A 27,423-nucleotide genomic window follows, 5' to 3' on the forward strand; every position below is an offset into this window, starting at 1 on the left:
AAGAAAGAAAGAAAGAAAGAAAGAAAGAAAGAAAGAAAGAAAGAAAGGGGAGAAAATGAGGAGTCTTATTTCTCATAATCTGTACTTACTGAGCACCTATCTATTATGTGCAAGGCATAAAATAGGTTATAGGAAATATTGAAGATAAAATAACCCTTGAATTTAGGAAGTTTATGCTCCTGTTGTAAAGAATTTAATTTATTGTTTCAGGATATAAATTCTCCAATAAGAAAATTTGCTTCTTCATCCCATCATGTCAGCTTTCTTTAACAACACCTCGCCACCATCCCTGACCTTCTTTCTGACAGGTGTTCCTGGGCTAGAAGCTGCTCATGCCTGGATCTCCATCCCCTTTTGCTGTCTGTACATAACAGCCCTCTCTGGAAATGGCATAATCCTGTTTGTCATCATTACTGAACCAAGCCTCCATGAGCCCATGTGCTATTTCCTCTCTATGCTCTCTTCCACTGACTTGGGCCTGTGTATTTCCACTATGTTTACTGCTTTGGGAATATTCTGGTTCAATGCCAGAGAGATCAGTTTTAATGTCTGCCTGACTCAGATGTTCTTTATTCATCTCTTCACTTTCATGGAGTCTTCAGTACTTTTGGCCATGGCCTTTGATCGCTTTGTGGCCATCTCTAACCCACTGAGGTATGCCACTATCCTCACCCACTCAAGAATAACCCAAATTGGTGTGGCAATCATTACCAGAGGTACAGTCATCCTGATACCCCTTGTCTTGCTTCTCAAACGCCTCTCTTTCTGCCATAGCCATGTGCTCCATCATTCCTATTGTTTTCATCCTGATGTTATGAAACTCTCATGTTCAGATACCAAAATCAACAGTGCATTAGGGCTGACTGCAATAATTTCTACTGCTGGAGTAGATTCAATCTTCATCTTCCTCTCCTATGTTCTGATCATCAGCTCTATCCTTAGCATTGCATCTCCAAAAGAGCGCCAAAAGGCCTTCAGCACTTGCATCTCCCATGTAACTGCTGTAGCCATCTTCTATATTCCTCTGATCAGCCTGTCCTTTGTCCACAGATTTGGGAAACGAGCCCCACCCTATGTACCCACTCTCATTGCCAATGTTTACCTTGTCATTCCTCCTGCAATGAATCCCATCATTTATAGTGTGAAGACCAAACAAATCCGTAAAGCTATTCTCAAAGTCTTTCATTGCAAGCGAGTCCTGATCTGATAATTGCTGTTTCCTTACAATCTTGAGAAAGAAAAGAATTTTCTACTGATGGTAGGATTTTTCATGATAGAATTATAGAACCTTAGAAACAGAAATCTTGGAGGTCATAAAGTCAGTCCATTCACCGCTCAGTTAAAGAGAAACACTCTTTTAGATCATCTCTTTAAAGATGATAATCTGCTGTTGCTTTGAACTCCTTCAGTTACAGATGTTACTGTCTCTCCAGATTGTCCACTTCAATTTCAGATAGTTTTTTTTTTCCCTAAAGAAATGACTCCTCTGCAATTCCCCCTCAATTTGTCAGAATTCTGATCTCTACCACAGCAAAGACTTCAAGTCTTTGAGTCCTGTCTCAGTTTAATACAGCACCCTCTATTAATTAAGTTGTTCTCAGAGCTGTGGCTCTCTCCTGATATAGAGGGAGATGTCTCTGATATTATTCTCAAAGGGAGTATAATGGTTCCAGAAATTTATGAAAATTTAAATACCAATAAGTCATTTCAGTAATAACCATCATTAAATTTCAGTTAATGTCTGAATCTGAGATTTACCAAAGATTCCCATCCAGGTCTGAATTCCACATTATTAAGAATCATTGACTGCTTCACTATAATATAACATTTTCTATGATTTATGATTTTCACATTTGTAGAAATATAACATGCTTATAAAAATTACAATATGAATCTGATCTGAAAGAACTATATAAATGTTATTATTTTAATATAGCAGCTTTCTTACTAAATTTTCTCAAAATTTGACAATTAAAAATATTTTGCATTCAAATGTAACCAATTGTAGTTTTTAAGGTATGTTACCTAAAATCCTACAACCATAAAAGTGGAAGGAATTTTAAGGGTCATTTAGTATACCCTCCTACCTCAAAAATAATTCCCTACTACAGTATCCCTTAACCATGAAAATCTGGATGTTACTTGGACATTTCAGAAAATAGGGACCTCAATATCTGATGAAACAAGTTACACTTTTGGACATTGTGGCATTTTTTTTCCAAATTATAACATGCATAAACCTGATCAGCATAAAATTAAAAGCTAGTTAATAGAAGCATCAGTGTATAAAAATAGAGAAATGGAGGGAAATAATTGGAACAGGGTGAAAGTGGGGAGTAATGGCTAACATACTATGAGTTTAGTATGTACTAATTTTGTTTTAGGGCATCAAAAGAAGAAAATATAGCTATAAGTTGCATTAAAAGATATTCTGTGACCAAAAGAAAGAAAAAGAAGAAAAAAGACAATCCCACTGCATGCTTACCTGCTCAAACAATGTGTAAAAAGTTTTATTCAATTCTTAGTGATGTAAGAAAAGATTATAACAAACTGGCATGTCCAGAGGAGAGTTACTCTCGTAAATTTTATGTAATAATTGATTTAAAGCTATTTATCGTGAAGAAGAGAATACTTGACTGGGAGGGGGGATTTAAAGAAGTGTTATGCGGAAGGAGCAATAGATTGTTCTTGTTTTGACATCACAGAAACAATAGTAATCTGTGGAATAGGTAGAGGCAGAGGCAGATGTACTTGTTGCAAGAAAAGTCTTTCTCACAATTAGATTTATCTCATGATCTAGATATTATGGGTTACTATTAAAAATAGACAAGAATCAAATAATTTCCTTTCACAGCTATAGCTACATGGAGTTTTTTTTTTTAATAAAACCAGAGAATGAGATAATCCAAAAGATAAAATTGAAAATTGCAATTACATGAAATTGAAAATTTTTGTCATGAACAAAACCATTACAAGTAGTATAAAAGGGAATATTTTATTGATGAAAATTCTTTTCATCAAATATTTTGATAGTAATCTGATATTTTAAAAAATCAATAATTAACAAGCATTTCTTATGCACTCACTATAGCTATCCAAGGTATATAGTCACATAACAAAAGATTACTTAACAAAAGTCTGTAGGAATAAGATCTATTTTCCAATCTATAAGTAGTCAATATATCTGGGAAAAAATCATCTCAAAAGAAGAAATGCAAACTATTAAGTACTATGTTAAAATGTTAAACCTCACTACTAATAAGAGAAATGTAAACCACAACTCAAAGCACCCAGAAAATTGTCATAGATCAGAAAAAATGAGAATAATTAATTTTGGATTGGTTAAGGAAAGACAGGCACTATTTGTAGAGCTATGAATTAGCATAACCATTCTGGAAAGAAATTTGGAATTGGACTAAGACTGACTTAGAAATTGTAAAAAATAGACATAAATCCCAAATAGCTCAACTGTAGAAGGAAATGTATCTTATATACTAAAATATTCATAGCAGAACTTTTTTAATAATTAGAAGGTATGTATATGCCCACCAATTGTGAAATGACTAAATAAATTGTGAAAAATGAATATAACGATGACATGAAGACTATAAAAAAGCATGACACAACCTATATGAAAGTATACAAGATGTTCAACACAAAACGATATACACAAAAGAAAACGATATACCTAAAGAAGACAACAATGAAAGTGGAGAAGGAAAAAAGAGCCTGTACACTATAATTACAATGACTGAACTTCCCACTAAGGAACACTTGAAAAAAATGCACCAAATTCCCTTCTTTGAAGAGGTGGCACACTATGGATGGGGAACACTACACATATTGTGAGACTTGGTTGATGTCTTGGTTAGCTCTTCTGAATTGCTTCCTGTCTCCTCTTTACTTTTTTATTCTTTGTTACTGGGGATGACTCCCTTGGTAGAAGATTAGGGAGGAATATATTTGTAAATGACTGTTACATAAAAACAAAATATAGCAAGATTTGTTAAAATTATAATTATACAAAAAATGTAATGTGCTGCTTCAGAACCTACCTCTTCAGAAAATTTCATTTGAAAACTGGATATGACTTGTCAGGGATTCTATAGAAGGCACACCTATTCTGGAATTGTGTGGACTTAATGGTCTCTGAGGTATTTTCTTTTTCTGAAATTCTTAGATTCTGTGAGAGTCCACAAATCTTTCAGCATATGTTTCTTTTCTGAAAATGCTATATTTTAAGGTGGAGGCAGCTGATAGCACAGTTGATAAAGTCTTCCTGGAGTAAGACTTGCAATCAAATATGATCTCATATACTTATTAGCTGTGTGATCCTGGGGAAATTATATAACCTGTGTTTGCCTCAGTTTCCTCAATGGTATAATGAATATAGTAATAGTACCTTCCTTGCAGGGTTGTTGAGAAGATCAAATGAAATATTTGTAAAAACCTTTAGCTCAGCACCTCACATATGGTAGGTTCTGTATAAATGCTTATTTCCTTTGCTAATGTTAAGGGAACATATATGATTATGTTAAGCATCATTTGTTTGGCTATCATAAACCTGCAGATGACATGGTTATTTTCTTCCAAAATTTTCATTGTTTCTATTCATCAAGCAATTCTCTTTCTTAGTTCAAATTTGGTCCAGAGACACACTCAACTCTGATCTTCCTTTGTTCAGTCGTTTCAGTTGTGCCCAACTTTTTATGACACCATTTGGGGTTTTCTTGGCAAAGATACTGGAGTGGTTTGCAATTTCCTTTCCTAGTTCATTTAACAGATGAAGAAATGGAGGTGATTCTGTTATTCAACATCATACTGGAAATGTTAGCTTTAGCAATAAGAGAAGAAAAAGACATTGATGGTATTAGAATAGGCAAAGAAGAAACAAAGCTATCCCTCTTTGTAGATGACATGATATTATACTTAGAGAATCCCAGAGAATCAAGTAAAAAACTACTTGAAATAATAAACAACTTTAGCAAAGTTGCAGGCTATACAATAAACCCACATAAATCATAGGCATTTCTATATATTACAAACAAAGCCCAACAGCAAGAGATAGAAAGAGAAATTCCATTTAAACTTACTGTAGACTTTATAAAATATTTAGAAGTCTACCTCCCGAAACAAACCCAGGAACTCTATGAACACAATTACAAAACACTTTTCACACAAATAAAGTCAGATCTAAATAAGTGGAAAAACATTAGTTGCTCATGGGTAGGCTGAGCTAATATAATAAAAATGACAATTCTACCTAAACTAATTTGCTTATTCAGTGACATACCAATCAAACTACCAAAATTATTTTATAGAGTTAGAAAAAATAATAACAAGATTCATTTGGAAGAACAAAAGGTCCAGAATATCAAGAGAACTAATGAAAATAAATGCAGGGGAAGGTGGCCTAAATTGTATTACAAAGCAGCAATCATCAAAACTGCTTGTTACTGGCTAAGAAATGGAGCGCAGTTTCAGTGGAATAGATTAAATATGCAAGACACAATAGTCAATTACTATAGTAATCTATTATTTGATAAACCCAAAGACCCCAGCTTCTGGGATAAGAAACCACTCTTTGAAAAAACACTGCTGGGAAAACTGGAAAAGAGTATGGCAGAAACTAGGCATAGGCCAAAATCTCACACCATATACCAAAATAAAGTCATAATGGGTTCATGATTTAGATATAAAGGCTGATACTATAAGCAAACTGGGAGAGCAAGGAATAGTTTACCTGTTAGATCTATGGAGAACAGAAGAATTCATGACCAAACAGGAGATAGAGAACATTACAAAAAGCAAAATAGATCATTTTGATTACATTAAATTGAAAGGTTTTTGCACAAACAAAGGCAATGCAACTAAGATTAGAAAGAAGGTAGAAAACTGGAAAGAATTTTTACAACCAGTCTCTCTTATAAGGGCCTCATTTCTAAAATACGTACAGAATTAAGTTAAATTTATAAGAATACAAGCCATTCCCCAATTGATAAATGGTCAAAGGATATGAACAGACAGTTTTCAGATGAAGAAATTAAAGCCATCTATAGTCATATGAAAAAATGCTCTAAATCACTATTGATTGGAGAAATGCAAATCAAAACAACTCTGAGGTACCACATCACACCTATCAGAATGGTCAACATGACACAACAGGAAAATGATAAATGTTGGAGAAGATGTGGGAAAATTGGAACACTAATGCATTGTTGGTGGAGTTGTGAAATGATCTAACCATTTTGGAGAGTAATTTGGAACTATGCCCAAAAAGCTATAAAAATGTGCATACCCTTTGACCTAGCAATAGCACTTCTAGGGCTATATCCCAAAGAGATCACACAAATGGGAAAAGGACCTACATGTACAAAAATATTCATAGCAGCTCTTTGTGTGGTGGCAAAGAATTGGAAATCGAGAGGATGCCCATCATTTGGGGAATGGCTGAGCAAGTAGTGGTATATGAATGTGATGGAATACTATTGTGCTATAAGAAAGGATGAACAGGCTGACTTCAGAAAAACCTGGAGATACTTGTATGATCTGATGCTCAGTGAAGTGAGCATAACCAAGGGAATGTTGTACACAATAACAGCCATGTTGTGTGATGACTAATATTGATAAACTTAACCCTTCCTGGCAATACAAGGATCTGAGACATCTCCAGAGGCCCTGTGATGGAAAATGCTATCCACATCCCAAGAAAGAACTATGGAATTTGAATTGCTATTTTTTTTCTCTTCTGTTGAGTTTTGTTTCCTTTTTCTGATGGTTCCTCCTATTGGTTTTAATTTTTACTTACAACATCACTAATGTGAAAATATGTTTAATACGAATGTAAATGTATAGCCTATGTCAGATTTGCACCGTCTTGGGGAGGGTGGTGGGGAGGAAGGGGGAGAAAAATTTTAAACTCAAAAGCATATGGAAGTGATTATTGATAAATCAAAATAAATTAATAGAAAAAAGAAAAAATTTTAAAAAATGTCAAAAAAAAAAGACAAACACTTGTTCAGCAGGGTTTGCTGGTTGCCAAACACCAAATGATTCATTTCTTTAATAAATGACATAAATATTTAAAAAAAAAGAAATGGAGGTGATTAGGGGTAAATGACTTGCCCAGAGTCACACAACTAGTAAGTGTCTGAGCCCAAATTCAAACTCATGAAGTTGAGCCTTCCTTATTCCAAGCCCAGCACTCTATCCACTGTGACATGTTGCTGTCAGACCATCTGCATTACCAAAGTGAATTCACATTTAGAAATATTCCTTTCTATATTTTAAAACATTTTGCTACAGAATTTATATAGCAGAAGTCATTAACAAACAAAAAAAAATCTCTAAATTAAATTGTGAATTGAGTCACCTTTTTAAAAAAATGAAATGTAACTTTTCTGGTGGGATATATTACATGTAGCAAAGTCTAAAATGTGATTATTTAATCAAATTAAATAAATGAAATGGAAAGGAATGCTACAAAGACTGTAAAGAAGCATGAGACAGGGGCAGCTAGGTGGCATAGTGGATAGAGCACTGGCCCTGAAGACAGGAGGACTAGAGTTCAAATCTGGCCTCAGACCAAACATTTGACATATACTAGCTATGTGACCCTGGGCAGATCACTTAACCCCAATTGCCTGAAAAAGAAAGAAAGAAAGAAGTATGAGACAAATTATATGAGCTGATACAAGAGAAAGTTTGCACAAGCTTGAGGAGCCAGAACCATTGAATCACAGATTTTGAAGGAAGCTCTCATTATCTTTTCAAAACCTTACCTGAAAATCAGTGGCTTGTCCAGCTAGAGTATCTCCAGAATAAAGAATCATCCAATCTATTCTATTTTTTGATAGTTCTAATTGTTATTAATTGCAGAAAATGCAGAAGGGGACACAGAGAAATGGACCAGATTTGTTACATGTGAATGTATGTGTATATATATATATGTATGCATGTATGTAAGTGTATATATGTATGTATGTATATGAATATGCATATATAGGTATATGAATATGTAATATGTCTCAACAGTCCCAGTGCTATTTTAAATGCTTAAAATTTAAAACTATACCTATACTTTCTACCATGTTATATACACATATGTATGTACATATATGTGTGTATTTGTATACATTTATGTAGATGTGAAAAAGTATACATAAATCTTACAAAGCAAATTTATTTAAAATAAAATGGTACATAATAGTTCTCAGTCTCTTATAAAGAATATCTTATAATATATATGTATATGTGTGTGTATATATATATATGTATATATATGCTAGTGATTAAGTTCATAATAAAAAGAAAACTATTTTAAAATGAAATTCATCTTTCCTTTTAGAAAAAAATATGTTACTCTTGCACTTTGGGTCATGAGATAACAAATTCATAGCTGCAAGACACCACAGAGATTTTAATATTTTAGGTGAGGAAATTCAATTGCAGGAAATTGAATGGATTGGCCAAGGTCACACATATAAATATCAGAGCCAGGATGTGAACTCTAGCTCTTTGACTAGAGCCAATCCTCTTTCCTTTGTATCACTTTCCACCTATTGCTCCTAGTTCTGTATCTGGACCTAAACAGAATTCAGTTTAATTCAGTAAATGTTTATGAAAGATCTATGTGTAGAGCACTGTTCTCAGTGCTGGGAAAATACCAACATTAGATAAAAAAAAAAAATTTGCTACCCTCATGGAGCTGATCGTCTAGTAACAGCCTAAGTCTACTTCCTCTTCCATGCACTTCGAATGATCCAAAACTCCAAGATTTCTCTTCTTTCAACTACACACCTGGTATGAATTTTGTTTCCAATCTCACCTTCCAGGTTACCGTCCCCTGGATGTGTTTTAGCTTTTAAACATCACTCTTAAAAATGATAGCTAGATTTGTGTACAATATTCCAAATGTGATTTGGAAAAAAAAAAGTGAAGGTGAGAACAGAGGTCATCTCTCTTTTACCAGACATTGTGCCTTATGCCCTGCTCTAGGTAATATGAGTTTACAACTCTGATTTCAAAGATACCATTTCGTCTTTTCATAATACCAAATATTGAAAAATGTGTCTGGGAATAAATTCAAATGAAGTCTCAACCCATTTTATCCTGACCTATATCATATGTACGGTGGTTTCTTCTCAGAGTTGTGTTTATTAAGTTCAACCAATCAATTGAAAAAAAATCATTTATTTACCACCTATTATGTGCCAGGCACTATCTTAAGCACCAGGGATATGAAGACAGAATTGAAAGTAGCTTTTGCCCTCAAGGAGCTTACATACTAAGAACAGATACAACATGTATGAACAGGATATATTTTTTAAAATAAAGTTTTAAAAGAAAGTCAGCTAGCATTTAATATTCAGTCAATTAGCATTTATAAGTACCTACTATGTGCCAGGTGCTATGCTAAGCCCTGGGAGCTAGCATAGATAGCAGCTGGGTTGGTGGGGATCAGAAAAGGTTTAATGTAGAAGGTGGTGCTTAAGCTGATTTAACAAAACAAGGATTCCAAGAGGTAGAAATGAGAAGGGAGAGCATGTCAGGTATGTGGGAAACATAAGGGCATTTAGAGGTAAGATCAAGCATATGGTGTGAGCAAGAAAAAGCAGGCTGCAAAGTATTGTGCTGCAAAGTAAGACTGCAAAGAATTGTGGAAGAGCATAATGAATAAGAATGCAAAAGTAAGAAAGGCCCATTGAAATGAATTGAATTCTTGGGATTTGCTTAGTTGTTGAATTTATGTTTCAAATTTCATTCTCTCCCACCAACAAGGATAGAGATCTTCAAAATCAATCACTGTAAGTAAGACAGAAGAGATTCATAATTATATAACTTATGGACATACATAGGACAAGAAAATACAGGCAGAGAATAAAACAAAACCTTCCCTACAGAATAAATCACAAAGTCTCAAAGAGTTACCAGGGCAAAAAGAACTCCCTTAGGATTAAGGCTTCCCCTGGGAATATGATTCCAGCCAGGGTGGCTTATGGCTCTTTATAGATATTCACCATTCTGGGAACCCAATGGGATTTCCATCCCCAGGTTTGTACCTAGCACTCTGAAGAAGTTTCCTCCTTATCTCTCCTTTCACTGGATGGTCACAATTAAGTGCAATAGAGTGCTAAGACCTAAGAACATTCATTAATGTTGGAAGGTTGAAGATACTCAGCAAAATTTTTAAAAATCTTAAAGTTAGATGTTAGACATGAAGAAGTCTTGATGAAAAAGTTTTAAAACAATCGATGTTTTAAATGAACTAAGAAGAGGTCAAGAGAGGAAATAGGTTACAGTGGAAGAAACATTGCATCTAATATCAGAGGTGTTAGGTTCAAATCCTGACTCTGCCACTTACTATCTGGTATGTTGGGCAAATGACTTAACTTCTCTGTGCCTTGGTTTCCTCACCTGTTAAACCATGACATTGGAATTAGAAAATCACTATAGTCCTATCCAATTCTAAATCTATGGATCTCCTTCTCTTTTAAATCCTTGAAAAAGAAGAGAGCCTCATGCATCACTTATAGTTCAGGAGGGCTCGTTGGAGCCAAGTGATAAACTATGGGTCCTTCCCATGTGTGTTTTTCAAATTTGATTCTACTTTTAAAGAAAATTTCAGAAGGTTAGATGATAGACTTTGGTTGAATGGGATGGTGGGTAGTCTATTATAAAGAGCTGTCCAATAAAAGAATGGCCTTCTTTATATAGGGAAAAGGGCCAAAAGTAAGTATTTTATATGTGCCAGATACTGTGCTAAGCTTTTTTAGAAAGATTATCTCATTTGATTCTCATGACAACCCAGCAAGGTGGGTGCTGTTATTATCCTGATTTTAGAGTTGAGTAAAGTGAGATACACAGAGGTTAAGTGCCTTTCCCAGGGTCATAGAGTTTCTAAGTGTCTGAGGCTATATTTGAACTCAGATGTCCCTGACTCTAGGCTTAACTTTCTGTACAAGGTGCCATCTAGTTGCCTCAAGCTATTATCCATTTCATTCATAGGCTCAAGAGATTATCTGGAACTGCCTCGTGTTCAGATGAGTAAACTGAAACCCAGAGAAGGGAAGGACCTTACCCAATGCCAATACAGACAATAAGTATCAGAACCAGATCAAATCTAGGTCTTCTGGGGATTCATTCCAGTGAACTTTCCTCAAGAGAACCAAAGATCAAAGAACCTCAGAGGGGGGAAGAAGCTTAGATATGCCACCTAAAAACATCTGTATCTGGACAGGAATCACTTAAATGGTCAGTCCCTGTTAAGTTGTCATCCAGATTCTTTTTGAAGGTCATCAGTAAAGAAAGACCCACTCTCTCTTAAGGCAGCACATTTCATTTTTGGACAGCTCTAACTGTTAGGAAGTTTTTCTTCATTTTCAAGCTAAAATTTCCTTTTTGCACTTTGCACCTGTTGCCTCTAGCTCTGCCCTCTGCAGCCAAGGGAAAACAAAAACAAAAACAAAAACATTCCCTTTCCTATATAGCAATTCTTTAAATATTTAAATCTGTAAGAATAAGCTAGAAGGGACCTCAAAGTTTATCTAGTCCAACCAAACACCTTAAGGATTAAAAATGCAGAAATTCTTAGGTCTTTTAAAACTGTTAATTTTTACAATGCTGTTGAATGAGACATACACTTTCAGATAAGGCTAATGTGGGAATTCATTTTTCTCAACTATGTAAGAGGTTGTTTTTTTTTGTAACCATATTACAAGTTATATTAACTATTTTGTTAACTATGATAAGTTTTTTTTTCTTTTTCTTCAGGGTGGGGAGATAAAAATAAATACTTGTTCATTTTTAAATGAAAAATTAATAAATTAAAATGAGGAAACTCTAGACAATATAAATGACTTGTTCAAGGTTACACAGGAACTAAGTAGCAGCCTCAATATTCAAATACAGGTTCTCTGACTCCAAATCCAGTATTCCTTCCCCACTATGTTGCTGCCTGATAGTTGACATATCCCATCTAATTCTTTACATCATCAGGGTAAAAATCCCTACTTCCTTCAATCACTATCTATGTGATATGCTGCCAATTCCCTGATAGTCATCCAGCAGGTATCTTCTATTTTTCTCCCCCAAAATGTGGTACCCAGAGTTAGATATACCCCTTTAGGTGTCAGAGTACCTAAGTGGCACAATGAATAATGTTAGGCCTGTAGTCAAGAAGACACATCTTCCTGAGTTCAAATCTGGCCTCAGACACTTATTTAGCTATGTGATTTTCAGCAAGTAACTTAATGCTTTTTGCCTCAGTTTTCTAATCTGTAAAATGAGATGGAGAAGGAAATAGCAAACCACTCCAGTATCTTTGCCAAGAAAACCCCAGATGGGGCCATGAAGAGTTGGACAAGATTGAAATGATCAAACAACAAAAATATCAAACTTTATATGTTTTTTTAGATACATACATATCTTCCAGATGTTTAAAATATCAGCATAACCTTCATACTACAGGGATAAAAAAATCATCTCAAGCTACATTTTCCTATTGTGCCTAAAATCAGAGAGTTGTAGTGAGGACATTAGTAGACACTAAATGGCATTCTCATCTTCTCTGTGTCTCTCCCTTTATATAATATAGGGGATAAAAGAGAAAGGGACCTTTTTTATCTGGTTAAAGAGAGAAGAGATATAGAGGAAGGGAAGGAAGAAGAATTTCTGGGGAAAAAAACTTACCAATAAGTTTGAAGACAGAAGTCCAAATAGGAAGCGAAACAAAATGTTTCATAGGGGAGGCAAGGCAGTTCCAAAAGGGCCTGAGTAATTGTGATGTACCACACACACATACATACACACACACACACTCACATTTGGGAGGGGGGAGAAGTAGGGAAGGAGTATGTAGGACTTAGTGCAGCTATGTAACAGTGTTAAATGCACCTATAATGAATCAAAGGTATTTCTATTTTACTGTATTAAAACTAAACTTCTCTTTCTAGGACATCCTGTTTTTACAAAAGAATTTTCTCTCCATAATCATCATGTCTTACTATGCTAATGCCACTTCCTCTTCTTTGGTTTTCCTCTTGACTGGTGTTCCTGGGCTTAAAGTTGCTCATACCTGGATCTCTATCCCTTTTTGCTGTCTCTACCTAACAACCCTCTCTGGGAATGGCATGATCTTGTTTGTGATTATCACTGAGCCAAGCCTCCATGAACCAATGTACTATCTTTTCCATGCTATCTATTACTGACCTGGGCTTGTGTATTTCTACACTGATCACTATGCTGGGCATATTCTGGTTCAACACCAGAGAGATAAGCTTCAATGCCTGTGAGGCCCAGACATTCGTCATTCAACTCTTCACTGTGATGGAATCCTCAGTGCTTCTGGCCATGGCCTTTGATCGTTTTGTTGCCATCTGTAACTCCCTGAGATATGCCACCATCTTAACAGACTCCTGCATCATCAAAATTTGGTTGGCAATCCTCTTTAGAGGGACAATAATACTAATGCCTCTGGTATTGCCTCTGAAACGCCTATCCTTCTGTCACAGCCATGTATTACGCCATTCCTATTGCTTCCATCCTGACATCATCCAGTTATCTTGTTCAGACAATAAGGTCAACAGTGTGCTTGGACTAACTGCCCTCATCGTCACTGCAGGGGTGGATTCTGTCTTTATTCTGCTATCCTATGTTCTGATCATTAAGACCGTCCTTAGCATTGCCTCTCCAGAGGAGCGGTACAAGGCTTTTAGCACATGCATATCCCACATTGGTGCTGTAGCCATCTTTTACATTCCCCTAATCAGCTTGTGCTTTGTCCACAGATTTGGGAAACAGGCCCCTCCATATGTACACGCACTCATGGCAAATGTGTACCTACTCATTCCTCCTGTTATGAATCCCATTATCTATAGCATGAAGACCAAGCAGATCTGCAAAGCCATTCCCAAAGTTCTCCCTCCCAAGGGAAGCTAGGTTGGACACTAATTTCTCCCCCATATAACCAAAGAAGTTTCAATCAGGTGTATTTGCTCAAAAAAGGCAATCAGGTGTATTTGCTCAACTGTGAACTCTTACTGACTAAGGGTTCTGGGAAAATATTATTCTGAAGTGAGGTCTCAATGTAACACAGAGTAGAATGTTGTTAAATGTTTTTCTCCTGTTGTTCATGAGGCTATTTATTATAAGGGATGAACAAAGAAAAAATGGTTGAACAACAGGACTTAAAATAAAGATCTGCACACAGAATGACAATAGACAAAGTCAGGATGTATACTCTGGAATAAAGTCTAAACTCATTAATCTACCATTCAAAAACCAGCATTTAGCACAGTGCTGGTACATAGTAGGTATTTATTAAATGTTATTTGCATGACAAAATCATCCAGTCTAGTAATTTAGTATGTCTTGTGTGAGGTCCATTAGGAAGGCACCAAAACCTGGCCTTCTTATATCGTTTTTGGCTTCTTATTCATATGTGCTCTCTCTCTCTCTCACTGTCTCTCTCTCTCTCTCTCTCTCTCTCTCTCTCACACACACACACACACACACACACACACACACACACACACACATACACACACACTCACAACATGTTGGGTCTGGAGTCAGGAAGACCCAAGTTCTCATCCAGCCTAAGACATTTAGTAGTTGTATAACTCTGAGCAAGTCATTTAACCTTTGTGTTTCTCAACTCTAAAATATGGGTAATAACAACACTAATCTCCCAGGGTTGTTGTAAGTATCAAATGAGATAATATTTGTAAAATGCTCAGTGTAGGGCCTGGCACAAAATAGGTGCTTTATAAATGCTTATTTCTTTCCTTCCTCTGCCTACCACACAAGGTAGACCTTTATGAATTTTGAAGTGCTATTTAAATGTGACTTACTGATTACACTACTATATATCATACAGTGAAACAAGAAATTGGGTCTGGTGTCAGAAGATCTGCTTCAAATCCCTTCACTGATATGTACTAGCTGTCACTTAACTTTTCTTGGTTTCAATTTCCTCATAAGGTAAACGAGGGACATGAATCAATCAATTGATCAACAAGCATTTATTAAGAACCTAATTTGTGCTAGGCATCATGCAAGACAAAAGTTTAAAATTCTCTGTCATGAAGGAACTTACATTCTTTTTTTTCTGATTATCAAGAATTTTTCTCCTTTCCACCTTGCTCCAACTGAAAGAAAAAAAGGAATGAAGGAAGGAAGGAAGGAAAGAAGAAAGGAAGAAAGGAAGAAAGGAAGGAAGGAAGGAAGGAAGAAACTGTTGTAGCACATAACCATAGTTAAGTAATATAAATCCCTACATTGGTAACATCTGAAAAGGTGGTTCTTATTCTGTGTATTAGTTCATCATCTTTCCATCATGAGGTGGGCAGTATTCTTCATTATCAGCCCTCTGAAAACATGGTTAATTTTATATCATATCATTTATTAATCATTAAACATTGATCGGAGTTCTTAAGTCTTACAGAACTATTCTCTTTGACAGTATCAATGTTACAGCATAAAATGCTGTAGTTCTGTTACTTCATTCTGCATGAGTTCATCCAAATCTGTCCATGTTTTTTGAAATCATCAGTTTCTTCATGTCTTACAAAATAATACAATGTTATTACATCTATATACCACAATTTGTTTAGGCACTGACCAACTGACAAATATTTCCTTGGGTTCAAAGATTGTTGCCACCACCAGAAAAGGAAGCTTCTATGAATATTTTGTAAAACAGGATGCTTTCCGCTTTTTTTGATCTCTTCCTTCACAGGTCTTACATTCTAAGGGGAAAGGAAAGGAATGCACATTTATATAGTTCTTACTATGTGCTGGGCACTGTGCTAAGAACTTTACAAATACTGTCTCATTTGATTCTCACAACAAAGCTGCTGCAATGTAGGTGCTATTATTATCTCCGTTATGTAGCAGAGGAAACTGAGACAGACAAAGGTTAAGCGACTTGCCCAGGTCACATAGCCACTAAGTGTGAAGTCAAATTTAAATTCAAGTCTTCCTGATTCTAGGACCGGTTTTGTTTTGTTTCATTTTGGGATAGGGAAGACTTAGGCATGTTTGTAGACAAAAGTAATGTGTAATAAGCCTAGAAAGATAGGTTGGAGACAGATTTGTGAAGGGTTTTAAATGCAAAGCTAAGAAGTTTCCATTTTATCCTAGAGGTAAGAGGAAGACATCAATGTTTCTCAAGTAGCTATGGTCTGACAATATCTGCAGCTGTTTTACATGCAGAATTTACATAGGATGGAGCAGAAAACAGTCCTTCCTTATCTTGTCATCATGGTGGGGTCAGAGAATATAAGATTTGGCCAACTGGACTCCTGCATTAGGAAGTATTAGTAAGGGGCCAGGTCTATGAAAGTGGAATGGAGAAGAAAGAGACTTGTTATTCAAGTCCAATTAGAAGGTTATTTCAATAGTTCAGGTAAGAGAGATGAAGAATTGAAATAAGGTGATGGCCATGTTAATAGAAAGAAGAAGATGGGTCTGAAAGTTGTGGGGTTAAAAGCAATTAGAATATTTGATTCCTGGGAAAATTGAAGAAAAGTTCATTAAAGAGATGATTGACAAACATGTAGAAAGGAAAGCTATGACTACAAAGGAGTGTAGCTTCATCAAGAACCGATTATGTCAATTTAACCTCATTTTCTTTTTTTTTTCCATGGGATTACTAACAAGTAGATGATGTGAATATTGTAGATATATTTTACCTAGCTTTTGGCAATTTTTTTTCCTATCTTTTATGTGTGTGTGAGAGAGAAGATGGAGAGATATGCTCTAGACAACAATACAATCAGATAGATTTGATTTGATCAGATAGATGGAATTCATTGGATGACCAGAGTAATTGTCAATAGTGGGAGGGAACGAGGGAATAAGCATTTATATAGTGCCTACTATGTACCAGGCTCTGTGCTAAGCACTTTTATAAATACTACCTTACTTTGATCCTTATAACAGCCCTGACGGGTAGTTGCTGTTATCTCCATTTTAGAATTGAGGAAACTGAGGCAAAAAAGGTTAAATGACTTGACCAAGATCACATAGCCATTAAGCATCTGAGACCAAATTTAAACTCAGTTATTCCTGACTCCAGGATAACACTTTATTCGGTTCAGTGTCAATGTGACAGGTTTCCAAAAAGATAATTAAATTAAATGCATTCTAAAAGGGTAAAATGAAGTACTATATAAATACTTACATACCTATTAAGTAGTTATTTCAATTATTGTCCATTTTACAGATTAAAAAAAAACTGAGGCTCAGAGAGGAGAATGACTTACCCAGCCTCACAAGATTTATAAGTACCAGTGCCAAGACCAGAACCGACGGCTTTAATTCAACATTTGAGTCCTATGACATGAGCTTAAGACCCTTCACTATCTTGGTTTCCTTCCTCTGGACACTCTCCAGATTATTACATATTACTATCCTTCCTGGACTTTATATTCTAAATAAACTTAATTGCTTGTTATTCTTTGTACATGATATTCTATCTCCCTTCTCATTGACTTTGCACAGGCAGTATATACCTGCATACTTGGAAAGCAGTCCTTCCTTACCTCTGCTTTGTACCTCTAGCTCCTTCAAATCCCAGTTCAAATATCACTTACTTCAGGGGATCACTTATGATTTCCTCAGTTGCTAGTGTTTTCATTCCAGCCATTACCTTCTATTCAATTTTCCATATACATTTGTACCCAATAAAATGTAAGCTACTTGAGGAGCTGGGACATTTTATTTTTGTCTTTCCTTTGATAATTCCTGGAATATAATAGGTACTTAATAAATGCTTGTTGAATGGGCAAATGAATGTTAAATTCCACTTTATTGTATTTGACCCACTTGCAATCAAAATCTTTTTTGAATCCTGTCATTCATTGTTAGCTATGCTCAGCTTTTGCCATTTGATAATTTGGAAAACATGACATCTATGCTTTTAATAAAATTATTTATTAAAATATTAAACTACACAAGGACAAATACTAATCCCTTGATCACTCCACTAGACACTTCCTTCCAAGTTTATTTCAAATCTATTAATAACTACATTTTGCATCTGGCCGTTCAACCAGTTTTGTATCTACTTAATTGTACCATCATCCAGCTCACTTCTCTTCATCACTTTGACAAGGATAGAATAAAACAATTTATGAGGTGCAAAATCCAGGCATATAGCATTTTTAGCATTTTCCTGTTTTATCAATATGATAATTCTAAGAAAATTAGATTAATCTGGCATATATTGTCCCTGATGAAGCCTTTTATTTTTTTTTTCTTTTGGAACCCCTACTGAGCTATTTTCTCCCTTTCCAACTAAAATTCTCATTTGCTTGTATTTGTAGCCCTCAATATTTCACACAGTGACTGGGACATAGTATATGGCACATAGTATGTACATGACAAAGACTTCTTCTTTTTTTCATTCCTACAGTAATCCTTTCCTAGATGTCCACTTATCATCCCTTAAATAAGACAGTCTAGAATTTCACCAAGAAATGAAGTCATGCTCATGGGTCTATAGTTTTTATACTCCATTCTTGTCCTTTCTTAAAAATAAAAATGGAGTTTGCCTTTTCTGAAACCTGAAGCCTCTACCCTATCCTCTACAATTTTCCAAAGATTGCTTAATAGTTGTGTTTCCTTGATCAACCCATTGCAGTTGACTGAGGCTCAATTTCCTCACCTGTAAAATCGGGGTGGGGGTTGGTTAATGGCAGCATAGTCGTTCCTAACTTGTTCAATTTAAAGAGTTTTTATGGGACTTTTGTTAAATAATTAATATTAAAGTGGATTTTTTTTGTTTTGTTTGTAAATGGTAAAGCATTCTGCCTTAGCCTTTTTTTAAGAAGTAAATTTCCATTTTTCTAAAACTTTATAGTTCCTGAACTACTCTACATATTGTGTTATCTCACTTAATTCTAAAAACTGTTCTGAGTTGGCAGGGCCAGTATATCATCATTGATTTCCCAAAAGATGACTAGAGAAATATGTGACTCCTTCAAAAGCACTCAGTAAATTTACTGGCAGCTGATGCTATAATGGAGATCTACTGACTAGCAGGTCATTTATCTTCCTCCTTCATTTGCTTTCTCTATTGAAATGGTTCCCTCCTGAACTCCATCTAAAAAATGATAATATTTGTAGTTACCTAATTCATCATTTCATTCATTTGCTTGAAAATCTTTGTATATATATTTTTTTCTTGTTGACTCCCCCATTACAGTGTGAGCTCCTTGAGGGCATGTTCCATATTTTTGTTTTTCTTTGTATCCCCAGTGCTTAGCAGAGTGCTGAGCACATAGTCAGTGCTCCACAAATTCTTGACCAACTCAAAAATATTCATTAAAAGACACCTACATGATAGACATTGGCACCTAGGTAGCACAGTTGTTAGAGGGCTGGTCTGGAATCAGGAGGACTTATCTTCCTAAGTCCGAATCTGGCCTCAGACATTTACTAACTGTGTGACCCTGGGCAAATCATTTAACTCTGATTGCCTCAAAAATAAATAAATAAATAAACGATAGATAGATAGATAGATAGATAGATAGATAGATAGATAGATAGATAGATAGATAGATAGATAGATAGATAAATGAATGAATGAATGAATAAATAAATGAAATGAAATGAGCTGGAAAAGGAAATGGCAAACCACTCCAGTGTCTTTGCCAAGAAAATCCCAAATGGAGTCACAAAGAGTCAAGACACAACTGAAAAGACTGAACAACAACAACAGGAGAGACACTCTGCTAGATACAGTGATATAGACAATTATAGTCCAGTCCCTTCCCTTAAGGAATTTATCAACTAGTAGGGGGAAGTTTAGACTAGAAGAGATTGCATAACTATAATACAAGTTGTCAGTTGTGTCCAACTCTTCATGACCCCATTTGGGTTTTTCTTGGCAAAGATACTGGAGTGGTTTGTCATTTTCTTCTCCAGCTCATTTTGCAGATGAGGAACTGAGGCAAACAGGGCTAAGTGACTTGCCTAAGGTCACACAATTAGTGTCTGAACTCAGGAAGAAGACTTCAGATCCTTCACTTTATCCACTGAGCAACCTAGCTGCCCAAGTGAATAATATAAGTTAGCCCATATTAAATGTGGTTTAAAAAACAAACAAGCAATAAAAGCTTATGGAAGATTACAGAAAAGGGAAATTTCTTCTAGTTGGTATGATTGTGCTAGACACTTAGAGGAAATGGTAGCTGAGTTAGACCTTGAAGAAAGGAAGGTTTGAGACAAATGTACAGGTGGGAAAGACTGTTCCAGGATTGAGAGACAGTGTATAACCTAGGATGATGGTAAAGGTCAGGGTGAGATTGAGTGGCAGGTCATTCAGTTTATCTGAACCATAGAATATGTGAAGGAATAAAGACTATGATATGTTTGAAAAGCACATTGCATCCAGAATGTGAAAGGCCTTGAATGCCAGGGTCAGTTTTATTCTATAGACAAGAGCTAATGAAGGTTTTGCTTGTTTTTTAGCACTGGAGTGAAAAGGTTAGACATGTGGATTAAGATCATTTTGCCTGGTACAATGCCTTATGGCAGAATAGGTCATTAATAAATGTTTGATGAATGCATAAGTGAGGAAAAATTTAGAAAAAATTAGAAGAAAGGGAATTATATGAGCTGCTAGAATAGGAGTTCTTAAATCTTGGGTTAATATGCCCTCAACAGGTTCATAGATAGATTTCAAGAGATCTGTGAAAGTGAATAGAGATTATCTTTTTATTTACACTAACTTCTAACAGTAATTTAATGATTCCCTCAATTATTTAAAAATATCATTCTGAGAAATGGTCCAGTAATTTCACCAGACTGACAAAGAGGTCCATGAAACAACAAAGGTTTAAAACTCTTATGTAAAGCAACTCTTTACTTGACCATAAGTAACTTGAAGGCAATAGTTGTGTTTTATTTATCTTTGTATCTATCATATCCAACCCTCAGCACAGGGTATTGCTACTTTTTTTACAATTCAGAATTTCAAAAACAACTAAAAGCAGGGGTGGGGGCCAGAGAATAAGCATTTATATAATGCCTGCTATATACCAGGAAACAGGTGAAAATGGTTTTACAAATATTATCTCATTTGATTCTCACAACAACCCTGTGAGGTAAGTTCTATTATTACGTCCAGTTTACAGCTGAGAAAACTAAGGCAAACAGAGGTTATGTGACTTGCCCAGAGTAACACAACTAGTGAGTATCTGAGGCTGGATTTTCACTTATGTCTTTCTGACTCCAAACTCAATGCTCTAGCCACTGTTTCACAAGCTACCTCTAAGCAGAGAAAATAATTCCATATAGAAAGCAGAACATAAAAAGAGGGATTATATATAAAACTACAAATTTCTTTTATGTATAGCTTGGTTTTATATATATATATATATACACATACACACACATATTTATCTCTCTATATGCACATGTGCATATATGTATGCACATGTATATTTACGTATGTGTGTATGTACACATACAGTACTTACATGTAGATATGTAAAATTTCAACATGTTACTTTCAAAAGTGTCCTGTTTATCTGTCTTTAACTTTCTTCTGTGCCTTTTGAAGTGTATCAATGACTCTTTTTTTCTTTTTTTAAAGTAGAAATATCACTACCTCTCCTCCCAACCAAACCCTCCAATGAGAATATATATATATATTATATATATATGATATATATATATAATATATATATATATATAACTATCCTTGTAACAAGCAAATCAAATTCACAAATTTGCCATGTAAAAAACCAATGTGTCATTTTGCATTTTAAGTCATTCATCCCTCTATCTGAAGGGAATTGGAATGCTTCCTCGTGAGTCCTCTGGAATTATGGTTGGTCATTGCATTGAACAGAGTCAAAAGTCTTTCAAAACTATTTTTCCTTACAATGTTGTTAGGGTATCATCATTTTTCTCTCCTGGTTCTTCTTATTTCTCTTTGTTTTAGATCATACAAATCTCCTTAAGTTTTTCTGAAACAATCCCTTTCAAAATTTCTTATACCACTATAAGGCTCCATTCCATTCACATACTATAGCTTGTTTAGCCATGCCATAATTGATGGACACCTCCCAGTTCTTTATAACAATAGAAAAAGCTGCTGTAAATATTGTTTGTCCACATGGATCCTTTTGCTCTTCCATCTCTTTCATATACAGGCCTAGAAGTTGTATCAGGGGATTAATGAATATATATATTTTAGAGACTTTTTTTTTCCAAATTGCTTTACTAAATATATGAACCTATATATTCTAGTTCTACACAACAGTACACGAGTGGGCCCACCTTCCTGCAGTGCCTCCAACAATTGTAATTTTCCTTTTTTTGTGTGATTTTTGCAAATTTCAGAAATATTTTCATATGTATTTCTCTAATTATTAATAATTTAGACCATTGTCTTATAAGTCTGACAAATAACTTGAATCTCTTCCTTTGAGAATTAGATGTTCTCATCTTTTGACCATTTATTGGTGAAGTTCAATGGATGTTGTAGGCACTTAATAAATGTTAAACTCAAATATTTACCAGCTGTGTACCTAGAACAGTGTTAGCTAGAACAGTGAGGTATAGCAGACACAATACTGGACTTGGAATCAAGAGATGTGGAGTTAAATCTATGTGACTGTGGGCAAGTCATTTAACCTCAGGTCCTTTGTCTATAAAATAAGACTAATATTACTTATACTGTACACCTCTTAGGATGTTTATGAGTAAACTCCTCTAAATTTAAAAGTGCTATTTAAATATGAGTTATTGCCAACAAGAGAATAGATGGATAGATGGATGGTTAGATAACCTGAGCAAAGTCTGATTGTCAGTAAGATCAATATATACAGTGTTTGACCAATAGATTTTACTCTAAGACACAGAAAAATAGGAAGTGTTGTTTAATAAAAAGAAAAAAAAACAGGATAGTCATTCTAAATCCATTCTCTAGACTTTGAACCTAGTGTAATAATGTAGTATAATAGTAATATAATATAGCATGTTATATAATAATAATATCACATAATAATAACAATATACACACAATTTAGAGTTCATAAATTTAGTGCTGGAAGGGACCACAGAGGTCATATAGTTCATCCCTCTCATTTTACAGATGTAGAAACTGAAGCCAAAAGATTAAGTGATTTGCCTAAGGTTATACAGGTACTAAGTGACAGAGTCAGCATTCAAACCCTTGTTCTTCAACTCCTACATTCCCCACTTCAACTAACTATATAGCTCAGCTCCTTGAGTTCAGAGGACACATCACATTTCCTCACAATAATCAGAACACCTTGAACACAACAGGTTTTCAGGAGATATTTGCTGATTGAAATTTGGAGGCATTTCAGTAGAAAAGGTCAGCTGTGACTTTTACAAAGTTGCATTTGTTGAAAATGGTTATTTGCTAATAAGAAGGAAGATTGTTGAACGAAAGTCTGGAAACAGGAAAGAAAAATATGAAGCAATTTAATTTTAACAAATCATACATTATAACCATTTGCCTGTCCTGTATGGCAGAGATTGACTAAGAAATTGATTACTCTGGTAAAGTCACATTGTCTTTTACAGGGTGAAACTAAACCAAGTGAAACTGATATGCATTTCTTTAATTCCTCATCTCAAAGAGAGATGTTGCCGATGCCTTATTGAGCAGGTGAGTTGAATTCCGCTGTCCCCCAAATAAATGAAAAAAGTTCATCTTAATTGATTGGACACAACATATTTGAATTTTTCCCATAAAGAGTAGAACTGAGGAGTTTGGATCCTTAGTCAGACCTAGGACCCTTTTGGAAGTAGGACTTTGAGCACTGCTCTACGGATTTGCTTGGTCTTCACACTGTAGATGATTGGATTCATCACCGGGGTTATGAGCAGGTAAGCATTGGCGATGAGTGTGTGCACATAAGGAGGGGCTTGCTTCCCAAATCAGTGGACAAAGGACAAGCTGATAAGAGGGATGTAAAAGATAGCAACAGCTCCAATGTGGGAGATGCAAGTGCTGAAAGCCTTGTGCTGCTCCACCTGAGAGGCAATGCTGAGAACAGTTTTAATGATCAAGACATAGGAGAGGAGAATAAATATGGAATCCACCCCAGCAGTGCTGATCAAGGCAGCTAATCCTACTGCACTGTTGATTTTGGTATCTGTACATGACAGCTTCATCACAACAGGGTGAAAGCAATAAGAGTGATGGAGCACATGGCTGTGGCAGTAGGACAGGCGTTTAAGAAGAAGGACCATTGGTGTAAGTATGATTGTCCCCCGTGTGACAATTGCCACTCCAATTTGGGCAATTCTGGATTCTGTTAAAATGATGGCATATCGCAATGGGTTAGAGATGGCCACAAAGCGATCAAAGGCCATGGCCAAGAGTACTGAGGACTCCATGACTGTGAAGAGTTGAATGAAGAACATCTGGGCCAGGCAGGCATTAAAACTGATCTCTCTGGCATTGAACCAGAATATGCTTAGCATGGTGACCAGGGTAGAGATAGGCAAACCCAAATCTGTGGTAGACAACATGGAGAGAAAATAGTACATGGGCTCATGGAGGCTTGGTTCAGTGATGATGACAAAGAGGATCATGCTATTCCCTGAAAGGGCAGTTACATAAAGACAACAAAAAGGGATGGAGATCCAGCTGTGGAAGGCTTCCAGTCCAGGAAGACCAGTGAGAAGGAAGGTGAGGGAAGAAGTGGTGTTAATAAAAGGTAGCATATTGAGCAGAAGAGGCAAAATTTCCAGCGGAAATTCCAAATCCTGAAGGATAAAAGAGAGAAAAACTATTCACCTACAAGGCAAGTGGTCCCATGCGATGGTCCTGTAGTATTCAAAAAAGAGAAGATAAAGTGCTTGTCCTTGTTCTGCTCTCAGTAAAGTTCCCAAAAAAGTACAGTGTGCCCTGTAAAGAAGTTGTTGGTAATCATTCAGTGGAACACTCAAAAGAAATGGAAGAGTTTTTAGGAAGAAATGGAAGTCTTTCTTTGAAAGAGTTCCTTATGGTGAAGGACAGCAGTACAACAAACTCTGCCTACTATCCCAAAACTGTGTTCTTCTTTCTCCACAAACCTGAAAAAATATTCAGCATCATACTGAGAGTATGCATCAGCAGCAAGACTTGAAACCAGGTCTTTTTCTGGATTCCAGGCTAGCTCTCTATCTCCTATAAAACATTACCTCTCATGGCTCTTCATAGGGATCACAAAGCTTTCACTTCTCACCAAAACTCTACTCCCACCCCTCATCAAGTTCTCTACATTCCACTTCAGTGGAGATCCCAAGGCAGAATATGGGACTATGGTCAGAGTCTCATATATTGGCTGAGCCCAGCTGAGGATAACATCACATTTCCCATGCACTTTATTCAGAATTATCACCTCCCTCCCAGGCCTCATTATGGTGCACATTGTTAGTCATATTCATCTTGACCAGCTTTGCCCTAGGTTGAGTCAATAAGGAATCTCACAGTGGAAATTCAGCCCAAGAACCCCAGCCAAAGAATAGGTTGATCATGGACCTCACCTGAGCCAAATCCAAGATCCCAGCTTGCCCTATTTCTACCTTAGAGGCAGCAAGCTTGCTTAGTGGATAGAGTGCTGAACTTCAGGTCAGACAGACCAGAGTATAAATCATCTCAAATGTTTATCAGTTGTGTATCCATGGGTTAGCAATTTAGCCTCTTTCACCCTTAATTTGCTCATTTTAAAGTGGGGATAATAAGAGCATATACCTCATAAGGATGTTGTGAGAGTCAATAGAGATAACATATGTAAAGTGCTTTGCAAACCTCAAAATGCCCTATAAATGCCAGCTATTATTACTTTTCTACTCCCTATTTTAGATATATTTTAGCATGTTATGGTATATACCCATAACACAAATACTCAATAACTAATGCACATGCACATCTAATACTCAGGGATACTCAATATGGCAAAAACTATGATGATTAAAAATTTACTTCTCCCCTATAGCATTTTTCTCCTTTCCTCCTAATGCTTTTAACCACCGTCCCACAGAAGGGGCTATTCAGTATTTTTCCAGGCTATTTGGTACATAATGTCTGTCAGAGAGAATTATTCCTGAGCATTACCAACTGGAGATCATCCATGAGCAGCTTATAACATCTTACTATCCATTATCTCAAGTGACAAAAAGCAGAGGAAAATCAGACTTAGTCTAGTCTTTTCCTCTCTCCTGTAGCTGTTTTATAGGCAAACAAGGAGAATTTGAAGATTTTTAACAAGGACTTCAAGCTACACAGCTAGCAAGGCCAAAATGGATTGAGCAGAAGAGTAATACAAGCCTTTCTAATCTTGGCAATCATAAATTCTGTGCCTTTATTTGCTTTCTTAATTTCTTGATAGAGTTTGTACCTCAGCAAGGTCTCTGTTAGATTAACTGTTGAACGCTAATCATTACTCACTAGCCCAGACAGTTGAGAGTATTCCAGAGGACCAGGTAAGAATACTATTTTTCAAGTCAAGAGGATAGTACCACAGGGTATTGAGGCTGTCAGAGAACTAGGGAGTGGAAAGCTCACTGGAATTCAAGGTTTAAGGCTCGTCTCTGACTCCTATAAGCTGTGTGACTGTAGGCAAGGCAATTTACCTTTCTCAGTCCGATTCCTCTGTAAAATGAGGGTAGTAAGACTTACAATATTAATATCTCAGGGCTATTATGAGTAGTCTTCTATGGTGTGTATATATGTGTGTATATATACATACTTATATACATATACACATATATATGTATATATGATGGGGTGCTAATGATGGATCCATAAAAAAAAAGCCCCTGAACTTTTCCACAAATTTCAGGAACCCAGCCCCTGAGCCCAGGTCCCTGGCTTTCACCTGAGGCAATTGACCCATCCCAGTCAACAATCCTTTTAACTGCCCTTTAACTGGGGCTCTCCTTACACTGAACTCCTTCCATTGTCTACACCTGACCCCACCCCAGGCTACTTGCCACTCCTAGATCCCATCCAGATTTTCTCAGTCTTTTTCTGTATAAAAATATCAGTCCTGTGGGAAGTAAGAAACAATTATATTTCCATATAAGGAAATTGGAAGGAAAGTAGCTTTGGTTCAGAAACTAGCTGAAACTGGTTGTTTGATTAAAGAAGCTAGAAGGAGGACAAAGGGTAAGCTTTACTTAAAGTGCTCATGCTTGAAACCAAGGGGAACATGAGGTGGGTGTTTTAGGAAGTCTGTGACCTGTGCTGACCTCTACTATGAAAGTCAGCTAGGAGGAACTTGTGGCCAGGATTAGTGATGTAAGGTTTGTGCTCATCTTGAGCTCCACACCCGCTTCTTGCAGAAGCATATTAAAGGTTTCACTGCTTCACGCATCCTGAGTCTAACTAACTTATTGTGCCTATTTGGGCACCAGAGGTTATTTCCAACAGTCCCACCCTAATGC

The 27,423-nt window shown here is 36.0% G+C and overlaps 1 protein-coding gene and 2 pseudogenes across 1 annotated transcript; 2 read left to right on the forward strand and 1 right to left on the reverse strand.

The window, feature by feature from the left end:
• The first annotated feature begins 253 nt into the window (after positions 1-253).
• On the forward strand, positions 254-1,207 carry LOC114046068 (olfactory receptor 51F2-like). Its single transcript, XM_027866299.1, has one exon. It carries the CDS (start codon positions 254-256, stop codon positions 1,205-1,207), a length of 954 nt encoding a protein of 317 aa, XP_027722100.1.
• An 11,788-nt stretch (positions 1,208-12,995) lies between these two features.
• On the forward strand, positions 12,996-13,938 carry LOC114046071 (annotated as a pseudogene).
• A 9,837-nt stretch (positions 13,939-23,775) lies between these two features.
• LOC114046076 lies at positions 23,776-24,717 on the reverse strand (annotated as a pseudogene).
• Positions 24,718-27,423: the final 2,706 nt, after the last annotated feature.

The sequence above is a fragment of the Vombatus ursinus genome, unplaced genomic scaffold (genome assembly GCF_900497805.2).
Source record: "Vombatus ursinus unplaced genomic scaffold, bare-nosed wombat genome assembly UNPS02014780.1, whole genome shotgun sequence".
NCBI classification, from domain to species: domain Eukaryota; kingdom Metazoa; phylum Chordata; class Mammalia; order Diprotodontia; family Vombatidae; genus Vombatus; species Vombatus ursinus.